General features: G+C 45.2%; 2 protein-coding genes across 2 annotated transcripts in view; one reads left to right on the top strand and one right to left on the bottom strand.

Annotated features, from left to right (window-relative positions):
* Positions 1-3,425, top strand: part of LOC119781495 (potassium voltage-gated channel subfamily B member 2-like) — a 32,262-nt gene extending 28,837 nt beyond the window's left edge. The window contains exon 3 of the mRNA XM_038281985.1: positions 1,175-3,425. Coding sequence (XP_038137913.1) covers positions 1,175-2,965 — 1,791 coding nt within the window. The 3' untranslated portion in view covers positions 2,966-3,425. The remainder of the gene's footprint in view (positions 1-1,174) is intronic.
* An 11,539-nt stretch (positions 3,426-14,964) lies between these two features.
* LOC119781487 (epidermal retinol dehydrogenase 2-like) overlaps positions 14,965-22,810 on the bottom strand; it is a 42,037-nt gene continuing 34,191 nt past the window's right edge. Inside the window, exon 7 of the mRNA XM_038281974.1 lies at positions 14,965-15,979. Within this exon, the coding sequence (XP_038137902.1) occupies positions 15,883-15,979 (97 nt within the window). The 3' untranslated portion in view covers positions 14,965-15,882. The remainder of the gene's footprint in view (positions 15,980-22,810) is intronic.

Genomic DNA, 22,810 nt, shown 5'->3' with positions numbered 1-22,810 from the left:
CTATTCTATCTTCTCAACATAAAACGATGAGGAACGGCACCAGGTGGCTTTATGTCAAACAGATCAGGGTTTACTTCCTGTTGGCCTCCTCAGAGCAGGGGGGTGGTTACCATTAGGCAATACTAGGCAGCTCCTGGGGCCCCAAGTTCCTGGGGGCCCCATAAAATTCTGTTTCCATGTATGGTTAATACAACTATTCCTTATTTCTGCTCATTAATTATTTTTTGATAAAAATCTTTTGGCTAAAATTCCATCAGAACGCTTATAATAAGTGTGTCTCAGCCCCCCCCCTTCAGTGTCCACCATATTGGATCAGTCCATTTGCTGCACATGTTCAGAAAGGTCCAAACAGACAGCAGCAAACCATTTGAAAACAAACCATGCAAAGAGCAGTGTTGCCAACTTAGCGCTTTAGTCGCTATATTTAGCCACTTTTCAGACCCCTCTAGCACTTTGATTTCTAAAAAGCTCCTAGCGCCAAATCTAGAGACTTTTTTCTGCTACTGGAGACTTTGGAGACAACATCTAAAAGCAGCGAACTCTGCTCTCCAGAGCGAGTAGATTGGTAACCCCGCCTCCTGCTCTCCTCTATCTTGTCTGCTGTCATGATTCATGCAGCTATTATTTCATCCAAATGAAAAATGGAGAACAGATAAGCAGATCATGGCTTGTCTACAGTGAAAAGAAGGACTGGGTTATTTACTTTGGCCTTTTTGGAAACACAGGAAGGAGCAATCAGCTAAGTGAGCTTAGTGCTTGGAAAAAATCTTTCATTCCTTTAGAGACAGCATGAAAAGTCAGCTGAGTACAAAACATAGAGAGGAAAACAAGAAGAAAAGGGACAAGAAGAGAGGGACACAACCTAGAACAGATAATGGATGTCTATTCTATTAACATTTCTATATCTGGAGAATGGGGCTGTTTATGTCTTCTCCATTCAGAGGGGCCCCTGCCTGTCTTTGCTTAGGGCCCCACATTTCCTGCTCAGACTGATTCTTTATTCCACTAAAGGTTTACATTTGAAGCAAACAAACTGGATTTGGAAGAAATTAATGGAAATAAAAGATGTTTTTATTCCTATTATGATGTAATTCCAGACAATCAACTGGCGGCCATGTTGTTGGTTGACTTGGTGGATCATTCAAACATCTGACTGGCTGTTCTTCTCCTCCAGGTCCTGGCCATGGTCTCCATCCTGTTCATCATCATTTCCACCATCTCATTGTCCCTCAACACTCTGCCAGAGCTTCAGGTAGTGGATGAGTTTGGTCAGTTCAATGACAACCCCAGCCTAGCCCACGTGGAAGCCGTGTGCATCGCCTGGTTCACCATGGAGTACCTGCTCCGCCTGTTGTCAGCGCCTAACAAGTGGAACTTCATCAAAGCACCGCTGAACATCATAGACCTGCTGGCTATACTGCCTTATTACGTGACGCTCTGCCTGACTGAGTCTAACAAGAGCGTGATGCAGTTCCAGAACGTGCGCCGCGTTGTCCAGATTTTCCGTATCATGAGGATCCTGAGGATCCTGAAGCTGGCGAGGCATTCCACAGGACTCCAATCCCTGGGCTTCACTCTGCGGAGAAGCTACAACGAGCTGGGGCTGCTGATCCTCTTCCTGGCTATGGGGATCATGATCTTCTCTAGCTTGGTGTTCTTTGCAGAGAAGGACGAGGACTCCACTAAGTTCACCAGCATCCCTGCCTCCTTCTGGTGGGCCACTATTACCATGACGACAGTCGGATACGGCGACATCTATCCACAAACGCTGCTGGGCAAAATCGTGGGAGGTCTTTGCTGCATTGCAGGCGTGCTGGTCATTGCTCTCCCCATCCCAATCATCGTCAACAACTTCTCTGAATTCTACCGAGAACAGAAGAGGCAAGAGAAGGCCATCAAGAGACGGGAGGCTCTAGAAAGAGCCAAGAGAAGCGGAAGCATCGTCTCCATTAACCTGAAAGACGCCTTTGCTCGCAGTATGGAACTCACAGATGTCCTGGTGGAGAAGAAAGAAGAGAACAAATGTCCGGCGGACAACCACCTGTCCCCGAGTCGCTGGAGCTACCACAAACATTACTCCAACACGGAGGTCTGCAGCCCAGCCAGGACGCAGCGGTACGAGGAGGTCCCACAGTGGAGCTCCCCCGAGGCCCTAAAACCGCTGCTGAATACGGCGTCTCCTCATCACCGTCCGTACGAGTCCAGAGAGGAGCAGCAAGAACCACCTGCCCAGGAGGAGACGAAGACCACCTCCTGTCCAACCCAGCAACCTTCTGCTGCTGAACAGGAAGAGGCTAGCTCTGCGTTAGCGGGGGTCAGGGGAGGTCAAAGCAGTCTGAGGTCCTCTATCCCCCCTCCCTTGGATTTAAGTCAGATCAGCACATCAGAAACGACCCGGGGCCCCGACAGGGACCCCCCCATGACAATGATCAAAGAGGGCTTGTATGAGTTTGTGTCCACTCCCCAAAGAACGGCAGCAGAGGGAGCGAGCCTGGTGCTACGAAGAGCCGGAAGCTTTGAAACCATGAAGGTCGACCTCATCGGCTCTGAGGGCGACGTCCTCACAGCCGCCATGACACCAGTAACGGCCCCCGCCGCCGTCCAGCAGCTTCCGCCTGAAGAGGTGTTCCCCGCTGCTCCAGAGGACGCCACATCTGCGCTGACCTTACCGCAGTCCCCGTCCCGTGAGTCTGCAGGTGAGCGTCCCATAATCAGGAGCTTAGAAGGTGAAGGACAACAGGCCGGCTTAATGCACCAGGGGAAGAATCACATGGATAGGGCTGCTGCTGGCTCATGCATTAGCTCCAGCTCAGCTAAGGCCAGCCCACTCAACTGCACCCAGGAGCTGGTGGCTCTGGGAGGAGGCGAGGGGGCGGCGGCCCGCGAGCGACAGGCTGGAGAAAAACAGGAAAACCACATCGAACTGGATGGGAGTTTGACTCCGCCCTGTGAAACCAGTATGTGAGCTCAGCCTAACCACAGAGAGACGCTGAGGAAATCCGAAGCTGATGGCGGAGACCTGGCTTAGATCTCCGTTAGCTGATACCGACGCTGGAAGCACAAACATAGAAGTCATTATGTTAAAAAAAAAGACGATATTTGGTTGATTTATTTTGGGAATGCTGCTTTCAGGAACCGAACATACCTGAGGCCTCGGCGTGGGAATCCAGAGGCTCGGCTCCACATGTCAGGGAACCGTTTCTCTGCTTCATCTGTGGAGAATAAAGAGAAGCGACAAACTGCTGGAGGAAGCAAACAAAAAAAGCCTTGAAAAATGAAAATGTTTGACTGTCATGATTTTATGTTGGAGTGAATTTGTCTTCATGCTGGTTTACTTCCGTACGGTTTTACTTAGGTTAGCATGCAGAGCTAACAGCTGCAGTTTTCTGTTCATTCACCTTTAAAATAAACCTTCAACAAACGTAGAAACATGTCCGACTGTGATTTAGTCGCCTGTGGGTCTGATTCCGTGGTCTGCAGCCACTGGACGTCTGCATCTGGACGTCTGCATCTGGAGGATCATCTGGATTATTCAGAATCTGCTTTATCCATATTGCAGTTTTCTAACTTTTCTATCTTTCATGTGTAACACTGAAAACAGCTGAATCCTGACAGCGACAGGAGGAGAAGGAAGCTGCAACCATCGTCATAGCAACCATCTACGATCAAACAAAAAAATTAGTTCCTCTGAGGTCCGTTTGTCAGATTAGAACCTTTAAAGAACCAGCCTGGCAGCCGCTGAGCAGGAAGTCAGACTATTAAACTGTTTTTATTGGTCTGATGTTTTATTCGTGTCTGAAATGTAAACAGAAAATTAAAGAGAAATAAATTCTGTATCAAACTCAGCTTTATGTCTTTAACTGAGTGAATCGAATCCTTCAATTAAACCAACTCTTCACTAATATTCAGATTTATTGAATTTGACTATATTGGAGGAAGATGATTAATTTCACCGAAGCTTTTTGTCTCTTTTATTCTCTGATATTTGTAATAAAACTCCAGACATCGAACTTTAAAAGTCTAAAAGATTAACCTGAGTTTCCCTTTTTTAAATGAGCCTCTAAAAACCTTCACATTAAGGTGGAATGATGGGAACCACTCATTGCAGAGCTTCTACTTGACCTTTGACCTTGATTACGTTCAGGTTTCTGGGGCTTTTTTAAACATTCCTCTGCCTGTTTTTTGTAATTCCATTGCAGACGTCTTCGTTCCGCTTTAAAACCGGAGTACAGGCTCAGGTCATGTGACCCAGAGTCCCTGTGAAGAAGCGCTGCAGGCGGGTTCTTCCTGATGCTGCTGCAGAGCCTCAGATTATTTCATGAAAAGGTCTGGAAAGCTGCCGATTATTTGATCTCTTCTCCTCTGCTGATGCTGCATGGAGGAAACATGTTCTCTCAATGCATGCATGGATTTCTCTTTGCCTCCTCACCCAGTCCAGAAATAGGCCAGTTAGATTGTGTGAGTTCTGCTCTGCAGGGACAGTCTACCCGTCTGGGGGACTTAGATATCCCACAGCCCCCCCCCCTACCCTCAGTGCATTGATCCTGAAATCTGAATGCTTCTTCTCTGCTTCATGATCCTTGAAGATGGCCACATTTAACAGACACAAACTTATCAACAGCATCAAAAGACATTTGAAGTCAATTTCTCCACTGTGAGATCAATAAAGTCATCAATCAATAAAGAACCTCTCATCTACTCTTTGCATCAATCCTACCCCCCCCCCCCCCCCCCCCCCCCCCCCCCCCTTTCTTCTGAGAAACATTCTTTGATATTGCACTGATCTGAATGAGGTTCGATCTAAAACCTGCAGGACAGGCTGTGGAGGAACTCTATGCTGCCCCCTACTGGCTTTCCTTGTTAAACACAGATGGGAACTAGTTTAGGTCAACAGTTGCATGGATCTGGAGCTTGGAACTAGTTTAGGGCAACAGTTGCATGCATCTGGAGCTGGGAACTAGTTTAGGGCAACAGTTGCATGCATCTGGAGCTGGGAACTAGTTTAGGGCAACAGTTGCATGCATCTGGAGCTGGGAACTAGTTTAGGTCAACAGTTGCATGGATCTGGAGCTGGGAACTAGTTTAGGTCAACAGTTGCATGGATTTGGAGCTGGGAACTAGTTTAGGGCAACAGTTGCATGCATCTGGAGCTTGGAACTAGTTTAGGGCAACAGTTGCATGCATCTGGAGCTTGGAACTAGTTTAGGGCAACAGTTGCATGCATCTGGAGCTGGGAACTAGTTTAGGGCAACAGTTGCATGCATCTGGAGCTGGGAACTAGTTTAGGGCAACAGTTGCATGCATCTGGAGCTGGGAACTAGTTTAGGTCAACAGTTGCATGGATCTGGAGCTGGGAACTAGTTTAGGTCAACAGTTGCATGGATTTGGAGCTGGGAACTAGTTTAGGGCAACAGTTGCATGGATTTGGAGCTGGGAACTAGTTTAGGGCAACAGTTGCATGCATCTGGAGCTGGGAACTAGTTTAGGGCAACAGTTGCATGCATCTGGAGCTGGGAACTAGTTTAGGGCAACAGTTGCATGCATCTGGAGCTGGGAACTAGTTTAGGGCAACAGTTGCATGCATCTGGAGCTGGGAACTAGTTTAGGGCAACAGTTGCATGCATCTGGAGCTGGGAACTAGTTTAGGGCAACAGTTGCATGCATCTGGAGCTGGGAACTAGTTTAGGTCAACAGTTGCATGGATCTGGAGCTGGGAACTAGTTTAGGGCAACAGTTGCATGGATTTGGAGCTGGGAACTAGTTTAGGGCAACAGTTGCATGCATCTGGAGCTGGGAACTAGTTTAGGGCAACAGTTGCATGCATCTGGAGCTGGGAACTAGTTTAGGGCAACAGTTGCATGCATCTGGAGCTGGGAACTAGTTTAGGTCAACAGTTGCATGGATCTGGAGCTGGGAACTAGTTTAGGTCAACAGTTGCATGGATTTGGAGCTGGGAACTAGTTTAGGGCAACAGTTGCATGGATTTGGAGCTGGGAACTAGTTAAGGGCAACAGTTGCATGCATCTGGAGCTGGGAACTAGTTTAGGGCAACAGTTGCATGCATCTGGAGCTGGGAACTAGTTTAGGGCAACAGTTGCATGCATCTGGAGCTGGGAACTAGTTTAGGGCAACAGTTGCATGCATCTGGAGCTGGGAACTAGTTTAGGTCAACAGTTGCATGGATCTGGAGCTTGGAACTAGTTTAGGGCAACAGTTGCATGGATTTGGAGCTGGGAACTAGTTTAGGGCAACAGTTGCATGGATCTGGAGCTTGGAACTAGTTTAGGGCAACAGTTGCATGGATTTGGAGCTGGGAACTAGTTTAGGGCAACAGTTGCATGCATCTGGAGCTGGGAACTAGTTTAGGGCAACAGTTGCATGCATCTGGAGCTGGGAACTAGTTTAGGGCAACAGTTGCATGCATCTGGAGCTGGGAACTAGTTTAGGGCAACAGTTGCATGCATCTGGAGCTGGGAACTAGTTTAGGGCAACAGTTGCATGCATCTGGAGCTGGGAACTAGTTTAGGTCAACAGTTGCATGGATCTGGAGCTGGGAACTAGTTTAGGTCAACAGTTGCATGGATTTGGAGCTGGGAACTAGTTTAGGGCAACAGTTGCATGGATTTGGAGCTGGGAACTAGTTTAGGGCAACAGTTGCATGCATCTGGAGCTGGGAACTAGTTTAGGGCAACAGTTGCATGCATCTGGAGCTGGGAACTAGTTTAGGGCAACAGTTGCATGCATCTGGAGCTGGGAACTAGTTTAGGGCAACAGTTGCATGCATCTGGAGCTGGGAACTAGTTTAGGGCAACAGTTGCATGCATCTGGAGCTGGGAACTAGTTTAGGGCAACAGTTGCATGCATCTGGAGCTGGGAACTAGTTTAGGTCAACAGTTGCATGGATCTGGAGCTGGGAACTAGTTTAGGTCAACAGTTGCATGGATCTGGAGCTGGGAACTAGTTTAGGGCAACAGTTGCATGCATCTGGAGCTGGGAACTAGTTTAGGTCAACAGTTGCATGGATCTGGAGCTGGGAACTAGTTTAGGTCAACAGTTGCATGGATTTGGAGCTGGGAACTAGTTTAGGGCAACAGTTGCATGGATTTGGAGCTGGGAACTAGTTTAGGTCAACAGTTGCATGGATCTGGAGCTGGGAACTAGTTTAGGGCAACAGTTGCATGCATCTGGAGCTGGGAACTAGTTTAGGGCAACAGTTGCATGCATCTGGAGCTGGGAACTAGTTTAGGTCAACAGTTGCATGGATCTGGAGCTGGGAACTAGTTTAGGTCAACAGTTGCATGGATCTGGAGCTGGGAACTAGTTTAGGGCAACAGTTGCATGCATCTGGAGCTGGGAACTAGTTTAGGGCAACAGTTGCATGCATCTGGAGCTGGGAACTAGTTTAGGTCAACAGTTGCATGGATCTGGAGCTGGGAACTAGTTTAGGTCAACAGTTGCATTGATCTGGAGCTGGGAACTAGTTTAGGGCAACAGTTGCATGCATCTGGAGCTGGGAACTAGTTTAGGGCAACAGTTGCATGCATCTGGAGCTGGGAACTAGTTTAGGTCAACAGTTGCATGCATCTGGAGCTGGGAACTAGTTTAGGGCAACAGTTGCATGCATCTGGAGCTGGGAACTAGTTTAGGGCAACAGTTGCATGGATCTGGAGCTGGGAACTAGTTTAGGGCAACAGTTGCATGCATCTGGAGCTGGGAACTAGTGTAGGTCAACAGTTGCATGGATCTGGAGCTGGGAACTAGTTTAGGGCAACAGTTGCATGCATCTGGAGCTGGGAACTAGTTTAGGGCAACAGTTGCATGCATCTGGAGCTGGGAACTAGTTTAGGTCAACAGTTGCATGGATTTGGAGCTGGGAACTAGTTTAGGGCAACAGTTGCATGGATTTGGAGCTGGGAACTAGTTTAGGTCAACAGTTGCATGGATCTGGAGCTGGGAACTAGTTTAGGGCAACAGTTGCATGCATCTGGAGCTGGGAACTAGTTTAGGGCAACAGTTGCATGCATCTGGAGCTGGGAACTAGTTTAGGTCAACAGTTGCATGGATCTGGAGCTGGGAACTAGTTTAGGTCAACAGTTGCATGGATCTGGAGCTGGGAACTAGTTTAGGGCAACAGTTGCATGCATCTGGAGCTGGGAACTAGTTTAGGGCAACAGTTGCATGCATCTGGAGCTGGGAACTAGTTTAGGTCAACAGTTGCATGGATCTGGAGCTGGGAACTAGTTTAGGTCAACAGTTGCATGGATCTGGAGCTGGGAACTAGTTTAGGGCAACAGTTGCATGGATCTGGAGCTGGGAACTAGTTTAGGGCAACAGTTGCATGCATCTGGAGCTGGGAACTAGTTTAGGGCAACAGTTGCATGCATCTGGAGCTGGGAACTAGTTTAGGTCAACAGTTGCATGCATCTGGAGCTGGGAACTAGTTTAGGGCAACAGTTGCATGCATCTGGAGCTGGGAACTAGTTTAGGGCAACAGTTGCATGGATCTGGAGCTGGGAACTAGTTTAGGGCAACAGTTGCATGCATCTGGAGCTGGGAACTAGTTTAGGGCAACAGTTGCATGCATCTGGAGCTGGGAACTAGTTTAGGTCAACAGTTGCATGGATCTGGAGCTGGGAACTAGTTTAGGTCAACAGTTGCATGGATCTGGAGCTGGGAACTAGTTTAGGGCAACAGTTGCATGCATCTGGAGCTGGGAACTAGTTTAGGGCAACAGTTGCATGCATCTGGAGCTGGGAACTAGTTTAGGTCAACAGTTGCATGGATCTGGAGCTGGGAACTAGTTTAGGTCAACAGTTGCATTGATCTGGAGCTGGGAACTAGTTTAGGGCAACAGTTGCATGCATCTGGAGCTGGGAACTAGTTTAGGGCAACAGTTGCATGCATCTGGAGCTGGGAACTAGTTTAGGTCAACAGTTGCATGCATCTGGAGCTGGGAACTAGTTTAGGGCAACAGTTGCATGCATCTGGAGCTGGGAACTAGTTTAGGGCAACAGTTGCATGGATCTGGAGCTGGGAACTAGTTTAGGGCAACAGTTGCATGCATCTGGAGCTGGGAACTAGTTTAGGGCAACAGTTGCATGGATCTGGAGCTGGGAACTAGTTTAGGTCAACAGTTGCATGCATCTGGAGCTGGGAACTAGTTTAGGGCAACAGTTGCATGCATCTGGAGCTGGGAACTAGTTTAGGTCAACAGTTGCATGGATCTGGAGCTGGGAACTAGTTTAGGGCAACAGTTGCATGCATCTGGAGCTGGGAACTAGTTTAGGTCAACAGTTGCATGGATCTGGAGCTGGGAACTAGTTTAGGGCAACAGTTGCATGCATCTGGAGCTGGGAACTAGTTTAGGGCAACAGTTGCATGCATCTGGAGCTGGGAACTAGTTTAGGTCAACAGTTGCATGGATTTGGAGCTGGGAACTAGTTTAGGGCAACAGTTGCATGGATTTGGAGCTGGGAACTAGTTTAGGTCAACAGTTGCATGGATCTGGAGCTGGGAACTAGTTTAGGGCAACAGTTGCATGCATCTGGAGCTGGGAACTAGTTTAGGGCAACAGTTGCATGCATCTGGAGCTGGGAACTAGTTTAGGTCAACAGTTGCATGGATCTGGAGCTGGGAACTAGTTTAGGTCAACAGTTGCATGGATCTGGAGCTGGGAACTAGTTTAGGGCAACAGTTGCATGCATCTGGAGCTGGGAACTAGTTTAGGGCAACAGTTGCATGCATCTGGAGCTGGGAACTAGTTTAGGTCAACAGTTGCATGGATCTGGAGCTGGGAACTAGTTTAGGTCAACAGTTGCATGGATCTGGAGCTGGGAACTAGTTTAGGGCAACAGTTGCATGGATCTGGAGCTGGGAACTAGTTTAGGGCAACAGTTGCATGCATCTGGAGCTGGGAACTAGTTTAGGGCAACAGTTGCATGCATCTGGAGCTGGGAACTAGTTTAGGTCAACAGTTGCATGCATCTGGAGCTGGGAACTAGTTTAGGGCAACAGTTGCATGCATCTGGAGCTGGGAACTAGTTTAGGGCAACAGTTGCATGGATCTGGAGCTGGGAACTAGTTTAGGGCAACAGTTGCATGCATCTGGAGCTGGGAACTAGTTTAGGGCAACAGTTGCATGGATCTGGAGCTGGGAACTATTTGCACCTGGAGGTGATGGAGGTGAATAATGAGTCAAAGTTCAGTGACCTCTATCTACTGATGCAAAGGTTGTTTTATTTTAATTTTTTATAATAAACCAAAGCTGTGTTCTGTGACGTGTGATAGAATATGGATCTTTAATGAGGACGATTCATGTCGGGTTTGTTTGGTTTACTTTCTGCTTTTATTTTAACAGAATATCTTTAGATCCTGGTGCTTCTTTATCATCTCAAAGTTCAGCCAAAGGTTGATTTCTGGTTATTTTTGCAAAGATTCACTTGAGTTCAGTCTGGATGTTTTTTTTTTTTCTGTTTCAGCATACAAATGATTGATTATAAAGAGAAATCAGATCATCTCTGGCAGATTATTGATCATTTAGTCATCTGCGTTTGAGCAAAGCTGCTTCCTGAACTGTTTGAATTCTCCTGTTTCTTCTGTTTTCCTTCATCTTAATGTTAATGAAACCCTCAGTCACTTCATCCATGTAAATAAAGTTATTCTGAAAATAAATCTCTTCATTCATGCAAGGTTTTTGTTCTTTTGCTGTGCTTTAAAAACATGGAAGTTGAACCAATCAGCTGTTTTAGATGCAATGAACAGGCAGCCATTAGTGTCATCTGATGGACGGCTGCTCTCTTGCTCATTTATTGGTGTCTGTTAGCAGAAATCTGCAGGTTGCTGCAGGTTATGGTTTATTTAATTATGCTGCAAACTTCTGTGCTTCATTTAATCCATGAAACGCTGCCTTTCAGCTACTTTAAGCAGAAGATTTAGGATTTTTCAGAAGCTGAGGAATGAAAACCTTTTCTTGTCAGAGGAGGGCGCTGTTGGCACAGCTTGCTGTTCTGGCGAAGCCAGTTTTGGTTCAGTTAGGAGCAAAAGCAGCTGGAACATTATTTCAGGAGAGACTCTGAGCTTCATCCACTGCATCAAAAACTAAACCATCACAGAATTCGTTAAAAATCTGCAGCCTTCCAGTTAACAGCTACTTTCTTTTTCATTTTTAAGCTTCCAGTAATGAATGTTTTTAATAAGTGTATTATTATCATTATTGTTGATATTCTGAGTGTTGCTCCTGCAGTTTTATTTTAACTTTTGAAATTACTCACAGTCCCTCATCTGCTAACATCCTAAACAGTAAAGATCAGAACCAATGAAAGCTCCTGTTTTAAAGTCAAATAAAGAATAAATTGGTCATAGGATCAAAAAACTGCTCATGCAGTTAATGGGCGTGTTCGCAGTTGATCTATTACCGCATGTGACGTGTCAACAGATGGAAAAGTTTTGCACTGCTCCTTATTGAAATATGAACTTGAATCAGGAGAATGAAGGAAATGGAGGGACTATCTCTGATAGTCTGGGAGCGCCGCAGACCTCCCCCTGCAGGGACTGAGGGGAGGAACGTCTGCTGGTCACTGGTGTGAGGCTGCAGCCTCCAGGGACCCGGTCTACCTGGACTGGATCCTTCAAGAACCTGGTCTACCTGGACTGGATCCTTCAAGGACCCGGTCTACCTGGACTGGATCCTTCAAGAACCTGGTCTACCTGGACTGGATCCTTCAAGGACCCGGTCTACCTGGACTGGATCCTTCAAGGACCCGGTCTGTCAGCCAGTGACGTCTTCAGAAATGTTTCACAGAGGGGGGGCCAGATGGGGCCACTGAAACTAAAGGCATAATTTCAGGGTTTTGAATCTCCTATAGTGGTGAACCTGCCTGTAGAAATCAGAAAGACTTCAGTAAAACTCCTCAGATCCTGGTTTACTGTGAGATTTTTAATGTTTACGTCGCTGGCTGTGCAGAATGGGAGGAAATGCTGAACTGATGCTGCTACAATTTACACTGACCAGTGGGGAGGCCAGTTGGGTGGCCAGTGCATTGCACCGGTGGCTTCCCTATTAGTGGCACCACTGCTGCCTGTCAGCCAGAATGAAGAGGTAGAAATCAAGCAGAAACAGATGACGTGCGTGAAAACAGCTGCAGGAGCTTCTCCTTTAGAGAAATGATTGATGGAAAGGTCCTAGAAAAGATGGAAACTTCATTTAGAAAGACGGGGAGCAGGAAGTATTAACAAACTGAAGAAAGAACTGACAAAAATAATTTCCTACAATGACTGAGAACATTTAGATCAAATAATAGCTTCTATGCTTAACACTGAATTAACCTGAAATGGGAGCGGCCATCTTGATCTTCATCTCCGTGAAGTTTGGATGCAAAAAGGAAATAAAAGATGGTCGATATGTTTCAATAATAGGCATAAAATGGACAAACATCAGTAACATTGTCTGACATGTGTGCACCGCCTGAGAGCAACAGATACGTTTAATTAAATTCAATTCTATTCAGTTTATTTCTATAGTGCCATTTCACAACACGTCATCTCAAGGCACTTTACAGGTAGTGAAGAAGTCAGCATCACAAAGAGCATCACCGCCAGGGCCAACCAACCATGAACGGAGAGCTTTAGAAATCACTAAAAGCACCAAACTCAGCTTCTTTATATTGAAGTTAAACTGTTTGTCATTTTCTAAGCTAAAGTAGGGAAAGATACGATAAGATGATTTGCCACTAAGATGTTTCTTTCACGTGTTGAGCTCAGTAATTTAATCTCTCATTGATTGGTTTGTTCCTGAACGGATAAAGTCAGGCATAAACTGTACGATTTTTTCAATCATTTTACGTAGCTGCAACTCAAACTGTACGATGAAACCTCAGACTTTAAAGGTACACTATGCAACCGGTGTTGATTTTCCAGCGAGGCTCCCCCCAGAGGGCGAAAGTAAAAGTGCACTGTCGTAAATATGCACAGCTGTTCTCCTGGTTTCTCCGTCAAGCCAGGCGCGGTTGTTTTGAGCTTAGCAGACAGGCGAACGCAGCGAATGACTAATGCTGCGTTCACACTGGACGTAGCTGGCGTGACAGAAGCAGCGAGTTTACATGCAAAGTCAATGGTTGACGCGCGTCAAGGCGCAGCAAAAGGTCCCGCGGCACGTTTCGAGCAGCAGGCGCAGCGCGTCTGAGCAGATGAAGCAGGGAGAGAGACACAGCGCTGATGATCACTCCTCTTAAACAGTTTATTGACGCCTAAATTAACTTAAAATGCAGAAATCTGCCAGCAGAATATGCAATTTGGATTATTTAGATCAAAAACACCTACCAGCCGCCGCGGTGAACCGCGAGGAGGCGACCCGGCCAGAGGCTGCTGATGAAGGGATTCCTACTGTCGGCGCCCCGCTGGTATGTGGGGGTCTGAGCGGCTCCGACAGAAAAAATATTGAAGGCAGGATTGTAATCTGGATGAACTGACGGCACTGATGAAGTTTTCAGGTGTATTTTCTCACTTAAAAACATATTAAAACTACTTTATTCCCACTGATCACAGCAAATATAGCTGCAAGGCAGAGAAAGGATAGAGTAGCTCCGCCCAACGCGCCTCAGACACACTTTTGCACCGCGCAGCCAGAGCAGCAAAGCTGCTTCAGCCGCGCGTCAGAACTAACTGGTTCAAGCAGCAAAAATGAAGCAGCAGACGCGATTTTGCTGCTTTTGCTGCGTCCGATGTGAACGTAGCATAACTGCACAAAGATCGCCACTGTGCTAGCAACGAGCATGCTTTTAACTGGGGCGTGTAGCAGTTCTCGCCGTAAAGCAAGACCGACTCTCGCGAGACTCTGAGCCTGTGGGTGCGGGTCGGTGCTCCTGCAATTGCAAGTGCGGTTTTTCCCCACAGACCACCAGGGCGGCCGAGAATACCTTTGTTCAACCTGAAATGACTCATTTAATCATCCAAAACGTTATGGAACACATTAATTAACTGAAAAATGTTGCATAGTGTGCCTTTAAAAGTTCTCAGCTCACCATGTTTGTTCTCATGCTGCGACCCGACGCTCTGATGCGATCTACCTGCTCACTGTACGTCTAAAAACCAGGTGGGACTCAGCTCCGCAGTGAGATGGAGCTACTGGGACTCGTCTATCCTGAAGCCAAACCAGTAGCAGAGGAACATGAAGCTCACTAGAGTGAAACGCGCTGCCTTGGATATTTGGGCGATTTGTGCTGAAAGCCCTAAAGAGAAAAGGAGACGATGTATTTGGACAAAGACATGGCTGAGCTAACGTGGCTACTACGGTCTGACAGTTTGACAGGAAGAACTCCATTTCACTCATTGCCCCCCCGCCATGATGCTGGGTTTACATGTGAGAGGAAGAAGAAGAAGAATCCATGTTTGCCCACTGAGCGATTCGCCCACGGCCACCTTATGAAGGTCGACTGAATTACAAACATGTTTGATTTTCTCCCGACCTTCTGATTCCTGATGGGGGGGGGGTCGTTAGGGGCTGATCGCCTCCTTACCCCCTGTACAGCTACACCACGCACCATCAGGCTGGAAGTCGGCCTGATCAGAAAATTCTCGCACGACTGGAGAAACGGCCTAAAAAGGGTGAAAAGTCGTACAGTTTACGCCCGACTTTAAATGAATATGTCTGCCTGCCATGTTTATGTTTCACGCCAGAAACTCGCTTCCCTCTGAAATCTGTCTTTTTAACAGGTTTGCCTAAAGATTTAGACCCGACTTCCCGGGTGGAAGATGCTGTTGTTCTGATGCTGGTCTGTCCCAGTCTGTCCCAGTCTGATGAGCAGGAGCCGATGGTGAGTGTTAGAAAGATGGCCGCTACATTCAGTAGGCAGCATATGCAGCAGGAAGTGGGCGGGGCAAATAACTCTATAGGTTTTTTCTCAGCCCTGCTGCAAAGAGCATCGAATAAATCATAAATAAATAATAAAAGCACAACGACACAAGAAAAATGATTTAAAGATTTAATGTCAGGAGAGGATGAAGAGCTGGAAGGATGAACATCTTCTCTGCTCATTTTTCAGACACACTTTGAAATGTTTATTTTACTGTCAGAACAAATGTTAATCGAAGCTTTTCTAAAAGTATTACAAAATCTAAACTATTAATTTAACTTTGAAACAAAAATGAAATGTACATTTCTCTTTTCTGGTCAGAAGTCATGAAAAGAAGCTTATTTTTATTTTTCATTTTTCCAACAGGAATTATATACATGGATGAGAGAAAAATGCCCATAGATCCGCATCTTCCTGAAGAGTTATCTAGAATATGTGGTTCTAGAAGGCGCTGCTCGGCGTGAATGGAGAACCGGGTCCAGGATTATCAATCAGTCAGTCTGCAGCTTTCAGCGCCTTGAATTTTCATCAGGAGTTCATGAAAAACATTCTGATTCCTTCAGGAAACATTCAGACGTTTTTCCCACAAGAACCAACAGTTTGGTTTCTCTCTGATTTTAAGAAAATCCACCTAGAAAAGCAGATTTCATCGTTTGTCCCCAAAAGTGACGTTTAGCAGGAAAACTTCAGTCTGCTCAGTGAAACACGCAGGACAGGAAAATTAATGAGGAAAATCCTTCCCAGTTCAGCCTGAGTTTAAGCTAAGCTAACTTGTTTATCGCCTGCTTTAGAGATGATCGTTTTTATCGAATAGAATAACGACTTCTGGAAATGAACAGAAACTCCAAACCCAGAGAAAAGTTTAGAAATATGAAAATGATTTTCTAGAATTAAAAAGCCGTCCTTTAAACAGCTGTTCTCCCTTTTCTGTGTAAAATTAAACCATTGGATGATTTTTTATTGATTATAAAGACGCCTCCCAGGTTTAATATCTCCTTCATTTAGACGCTCTCCTGATTCTTCTGCCTCCTCCTCACTCCTGCTTCTTGGAGCGTCCTCTGAATGTGTCCATGAGGTTGAAGGCTCCAAAGTACTGACCCAGCAGGATGCCTTGCTTCATGGGCAGGAAGCTGTGAAGAGAAACACCAGCAAACATTTAGAGTCCTGCAAGGTTTGAATGTTCATCTGCTGCATCCATTAACCACAAACACACAGAAGGAAACGCAGCTGGTTGCTTCAGACGGTCAAATATAAACATGACCTGATCAGACCAACCAGACCTGCTACAGGGACGACGTCATGAACCTTTCACTGAACGTCTACATGTTTACCAATGTTCTGTGGAAACATTAAAGCGGCGTTCAGGATCAGGCTGTTATCTCTGCTCCACCAGCTGCTCCACCTCCTCCCTGTAGTCCTGCTGGAGAGCAGCAGAGATGGCGTCCTCAGTGGAGCGTGGTTAGGCCGCTTCTTCCTGAAGTCCACCATGATCTCCTTGGTCTTCTCCACCTTCAGGATCAGGCTGTTATCGCAGTCGTGTGTCATCAGGGTGAACGGCAGGGGGCTCAGGACGCAGCCCTGAGGGGAGGGGCTTAGACTGATGACATCAGAGCCGGACTGACTGAGGTCTGTTGGTGAGGAAGTCTAGCAGCCAATAGCAGAGGGGTGTATTGAAGCCCAGCTGTCCCAGTTTGCCCATCAGATGCTGTGGGATGATGGTGCTGAAAGCTGAACTGAAGTCCAGGAACAGCATCCATCGTGGGTGTTCTTCTCCTCCAGGTGTGCCAGGCTCAGGTGGAGAGCAGCAGAGATGGCGTCCTCAGTGGAGCGGTTCCGTCGGTAGGCGAACTGGAACGGGTGGAATGTTGGCGGCAGACTGGAGACGATGTGTTCTTTAACCAGCCTTTGGAAGCACTTCATCATGATGGGAGTCAGAGCGACAGGCCGCTAATCATGGAGGGAGGCGACCTGAGGCTTCTTTAGACTGGAATAATGGAGGCAGACTGGAAGCATGCTGGCACTATGGATTGGTCCAGCCAGGTGTTAAAGACAGTGACCCAACAGAACCCTGAGGTCTGTCAGGAGAACATGGAGCCGTCAGTTTATGAAGAACCACGAGCTGAGAATGGTTCTGGAGCTGCCTCCTTAGGGTCTGGGTCTGAATCTCCTTGAAGGTTCTGATGCTCTGAGGGCCGCAGATGTTTGATCACATGACTGATCCGGAACCGGTTGGTTCTGCTGAGGGCGGCGGGCAGATGATCGGGTTTCACATCCTTCCAAAGTAGAAATGAAAACTGGCCAGAGAAAAAACCCGTAATATGTAGCCAACATTTGGAAGAAGAATGTTTTCAAGATGACTTGGATAATAGCGCGTTGTGACAAACACCAGATACAGCACTGGGACTTGATCAACAGCCGATACCGCACCGTGACGTCACTAACCAGTAGGTGGCAGTAGTGTTCTTTGACAAACATGGATGCCTCCAGTAAAGCACATTCACATGAAAATGACTCTGAATTAAAAACACTGATCATTTATTGAACAGGATGGAATCATTTCAGATTTAAAGAACTTTCAGAAGTTTGGATTCTGAATATGAGCGACTTTTCCTTTAAATCACTGGTTGTCTTTCACAGAAGTAAACCAATCAGATCTTCCTGACTGTAGGAAGAACTCCTGTATAAATAAACTCCTTCTGCTGAATCATGAGGTCCACAGAAACCGCGTCCTGAACGCATCGACCACATCAGCGGCGACCAATAAAACCTCAGCAGAGTCCGAATAAAGAAAATCATCAACCATTAAAGGAGACATTTTTAATTATATTCTGTTACTTTAAACAGAATTTAACACTGAAATATAATGAGGTGTTTATGCGTAAATGTTATACATTTAATTAAAAAATAAAATAAAATATTTGAAAAATAATCTAAAGTGTTTTTTTAAGTAGAGAACAACAATCGTTCAGTTTGGTTTATAGATCATTTCCTGATTCCCATATTTTCTCCTGAACTGAGCGTTTGTTATTTTCTTTCTTTTTTCTGTCTTAATGTTGGCAGTGGGCTTTAGGCTGCCCTGCAAGGCTTTAAACCTGGGTTTAACCGGAGACTAAGCCATTCTCAAGCACATATCAAGGAGCTCATTTTGAGCCTGGATCCAGATTTATTGTTGATTCTGTTCATGGTGGAGAATCCTGCTTCACAGCAGCAGGTTGAGCCAAACATCCTCTAAATGTGCAGGGTCATCTTTCAGCACGCCGTTTCACTTTTCTTTCACCAGTTCACCGCAGTTCTTCCAGCAGTCCACACTTTCTCTGCTCTCTTTTTCTCATGGTCTTCTCCTTCTTTCCCATCGCCCGGCTTGCCACAGGTTTGCCTGCTGTGTCTAGAAGTAGCAGCAGCAGCAACCCAGACTGACAGCTCATTGGCTCATTTGGATCACGTGCAGCCTGGAGCCGGACGCTCCCCAGGGCTTTACCGTATTAACAGGAGAAGAGGAGCAAGGGAAGTTAGACTCTGTCGTCAGACAACATGCGGTAATTTATAAATGTTTTACATCAGGTTGGGTCCAGATTAGCCAGTGGGTCCGGATCCGGACCGCGGTCCGCTAATCCCTGACCTCTGGTTTGCAGCATCACCTAAAATCCAGAATATTATTATTTCCTGATGACAGGAATGTATTTCAGCAGATGATCTACTCTTCTGAAAGGAAAGTCGTCGCTTTGTGAAAACGTGAAACATAAATGAGTTAAAAAATAAACATATTTAAAGAAAATCCATCAATATAATCTTGGAGGGAGGCGCCGTTTCCTTCAGGTCTGACAGACTCCTGGTGTCTGATGCTAATGCTAATAGCTGTGATGTTTCTGATGGCAGAACGGCTAATGAGCTGCTCGTCTGTCAGCAGGGGGCGCTCAGCAGTAACTTCTCTAAAATGAAGGCAGGTTAATTTTCATCCACAGGGAAGTGTTCAAAGTCCCCCCCCCACCTGATGCGCTAGGAGGAGGTGCTGCTGGTTCCTCCTCTCTGTGAGTCTCAGCTATTGGTTCTGAGCCTCCAGTTAAGCAGCGGTGGCTCCACATCTGCAGGGATTACAGGGAGTCTGCCGTCCCGCTGCTGATGCCTAATGATCACGACTTCCAGCTGTTTTCTATCAACATTCGCTGCCATCAGGAACGGGGAGGGCTAAACCTCAGCTGGTCAGCAGCAGCGTAGAAAAACTCTCCATTCATTGCTAAATTAACACATTTACTGTTATCTTCCTTTGCCAGACTAAACCTTCAGAATCAATCTGTCTTTTCCAGGAATTTCCTGCTGAGGCAGCAGAGCTACATTAAAGGAAAAGTTCGGTCTGTTCGGAAAGATTAATTCTTTTTTTCACTTTTACCCGATGTATTCCAGCATCCAGCTGCCATGCACGTGGGCATTGTCAGTTTCACTATAGCTCTGGTGAATTTCAATGGTGAAGTCCTCTGGAAATCTTCAATAATTGTTGTTGATTGCAGATGTGTCTAGTAGTTCCCATTGATTTAGCTTGGAAAGCGGGGAGAATGGCGCTAGGCTTACCGCACCGTGACGTCACTGCTGGAAGATGGCAGGAGGGAGGGGCTACTATAGGCTATTTGGGCAAAGATGGCCGCTCCCAGACTCTGTGATCGAGACGAAAATTATTGTTTTTATTTCTTTACTGATTAACTAAATTCATTAAATCACAGCAAACGTTTTAGTTTTAGGTTTAAATAATGATCCAGTTATTCCTGCTGACCAAGGGCGTAGGTTTGATTTGAACTTTGGTAGGGACACTATATTGGTCGGGTGTCATTGGTGCTGCAATATTCATGCCCTTTTTTATGCTCGATGTGGGCATCCGTACTGATAAGACGAATTCATTGTTAAAAGAGAAAAGCATCATTTTGCTACATTAATAAAACATTTATAAGCACTACACTCATTAGATGCTGTTTATCAATGTTTGAAGTATCACCGGCTCTGATGAATGTGGAATTAGGACTGTTTTCCACTTTGTAAATGGTTTCATTTGCATGACTAATAGAGAAGGTAAATACAGTATTTTCTTTTGAAGATATACAATTGTGCAGAGTTAAACCCCACTCTTATTTTTTTACCTACTATGCTCTCTCTGTATCAAGCAAAAATAATACATTCAATAAAATATTAACTTCACTATAAAAGTTGAACATCTGGGCTCTAGTTACTCTGTGTAGCCCATTCATGTATTTTATCTGGGACTGAAAAAATGAATCGTATTAATTTATTATTTCAATAATCGTCAACTAATTTAGTATGTGATTAATCATTAATTGGAGAATGGAGACTATAAAACATAATATAAATGTAAAATAAATGTCCCTTTCCCCTATAGAGCAATCAACTTAGATCAGTAATTATACCAAAATTGTAAAAATACTATATATATATACATACATACATATATATATATATACATACATATATATATATATATACATACATACATATATATATATATACATACATACATATATATATACATACATATATATATATATACATATACATATATATATACATACATATATATATATATACATATACATATATATATACATACATATATATATATACATACATATATATACATACATATATATACATACATACATACATATATATATATACATACATATATATATATATACATACCTGATATATACCTGAACTTTCTCAAAGAGTCATAAAAAATGAAACCAGTAATAGCAACTAAATATTGGTAAAAAGGAAACCCTCACTTTTTCTTTTTTAGTTGGCTGTGGATAAGAATCAGAAATGTTGATGGCTTACAGCCTTTATTTGCCCATTTTTCCAACAGTCTTCAGAACTCCTGGCTGACTCAGAATATTTCGCTTTATAAAAGAAAAAAAAAGGTTTTTGTTTTTTAGTGTACATGATATAATTTTTTTTTAATTGGGACTAGTTTTGTAGCGTAATATTTATTGTAGTAACCGCAGCATTCTAGTGTGAATAAATTTTAAATTTTGTGCTCCAAGCACGCCAGGACTAGAAAACAGCCAATCAGAGAGAGAGAAGGCGGAACCTAAGGCAGAACAACCAATGAGAGTAGAGTTAAACAGCGCAGCACAGTTCCATGCGCTGCTACATGAAAGGGACAGGAGAGAGCAGGCAGAGGAGCTGCGAGAGGAAAAGAAGCCACTGCTGCAACAACTACTGCTGGAAATTATAAACATGTTGCTCACATCCAATTATTGGTAGGGACAATTAGGTCGGTTCAAAACTTTGGTAGGGACATGTCCCTATGGTCCCTATGCAAACCTACGCCCATGCTGCTGACCGACTAAAACATTCCCAGCGTTCCCAGCAGGCCGAGCTCAACCTGCTGGCCGACTTCTTCATTCATCCAGGAGGATGGATGCTTCTAGAAGCTTTGGATTGATTCAGATATCTGCCTCATGGTTCCTTTGCTTTCATCGCGTTGCTCAGGATGAACTAGACTTACAGGAAGTTTATTTTCTTCCTTTTATAATCTGCACTTCTCTGATGACATCATTGCAAATATCTTTGTTCAACACCTTTTAGTCGGTTTTAAAATTATTTTTATTGTGTTTCCATCAAAATGTCCAGAAATAACTTTTCTCATTTGAACGGTATTTTACTCTGGTGAAAAGACGAGTGTGAACTATTAGTGCAACTGATGGACAAAATGTTTATTTCAGATGTTTGTTTCCTTCACTTCTTCTTGCATCTCAGCTTCCTGTTCAATTATTTGGATGCATGAGTCAAACAGCATCAATCAATCCATTAAAAACACACAGATTTACAATTATTATCAGCTTGGATGTATATATATTTATTTCTTTTTGATGATGATAATAATATATAAGTTGTATGTTTTATTTTATCAGCAGTTTTTATAAAACTAATATACTTTCCAAAGTTATTTAAAATGTGGAGGAGGATCCTGAAGTGGATCTGCTGCTTCATGGAGCCACTTATGTCTCTAATGTCTCTTTCTTTTTCAGACATCCAGGCTGAGAGTCTGACGACCAAACGAACGAACAAACATGAGACCAATTCAAAGATTGCTGTGAATTAATCATCCTGATATCATAACCGTTCTAACGTGACCCAAGAGAAGAAAGATGCTGTATTAAGGCAGCAGATTCCCTCACCGTCGGTTTGCAGACCTGCGTTCTTCTCAAAGACCGTAAGCACACGAGACGTATGACATCAGCAGCACTCTGACCGTCCAATCAGAACCTACAGCTGAACCATCAGAACCTACAGCTGAACCACCAGAACCTACAGCTGAACCACCAGAACCTACAGCTGAACCATCAGAACCTACAGCTGAACCATCAGAACCTACAGCTGAACCATCAGAACCTACAGCTGAACCATCGGAACCTACAGCTGAACCACCGGAACCTACAGCTGAACCACCAGAACCTACAGCTGAACCACCGGAACCTACAGCTGAACCACCAGAACCTACAGCTGAACCACCAGAACCTACAGCTGAACCACCAGAACCTACAGCTGAACCACCAGAACCTACAGCTGAACCACCGGAACCTACAGCTGAACCACCGGAACCTACAGCTGAACCACCGGAACCTACAGCTGAACCACCAGAACCTACAGCTGAACCACCAGAACCTACAGCTGAACCACCAGAACCTACAGCTGAACCACCAGAACCTACAGCTGAACCATCAGAACCTACAGCTGAACCATCAGAACCTACAGCTGAACCACCAGAACCTACAGCTGAACCACCAGAACCTACAGCTGAACCATCAGAACCTACAGCTGAACCATCAGAACCTACAGCTGAACCACCAGAACCTACAGCTGAACCACCAGAACCTACAGCTGAACCACCGGAACCTACAGCTGAACCACCGGAACCTACAGCTGAACCACCGGAACCTACAGCTGAACCA

This window comes from Cyprinodon tularosa, unplaced genomic scaffold (genome assembly GCF_016077235.1).
Source record: "Cyprinodon tularosa strain WSP-4 unplaced genomic scaffold, ASM1607723v1 ctg1038, whole genome shotgun sequence".
Classification (NCBI taxonomy): domain Eukaryota; kingdom Metazoa; phylum Chordata; class Actinopteri; order Cyprinodontiformes; family Cyprinodontidae; genus Cyprinodon; species Cyprinodon tularosa.
This window is presented reverse-complemented; position numbering and strand designations above follow the sequence as displayed.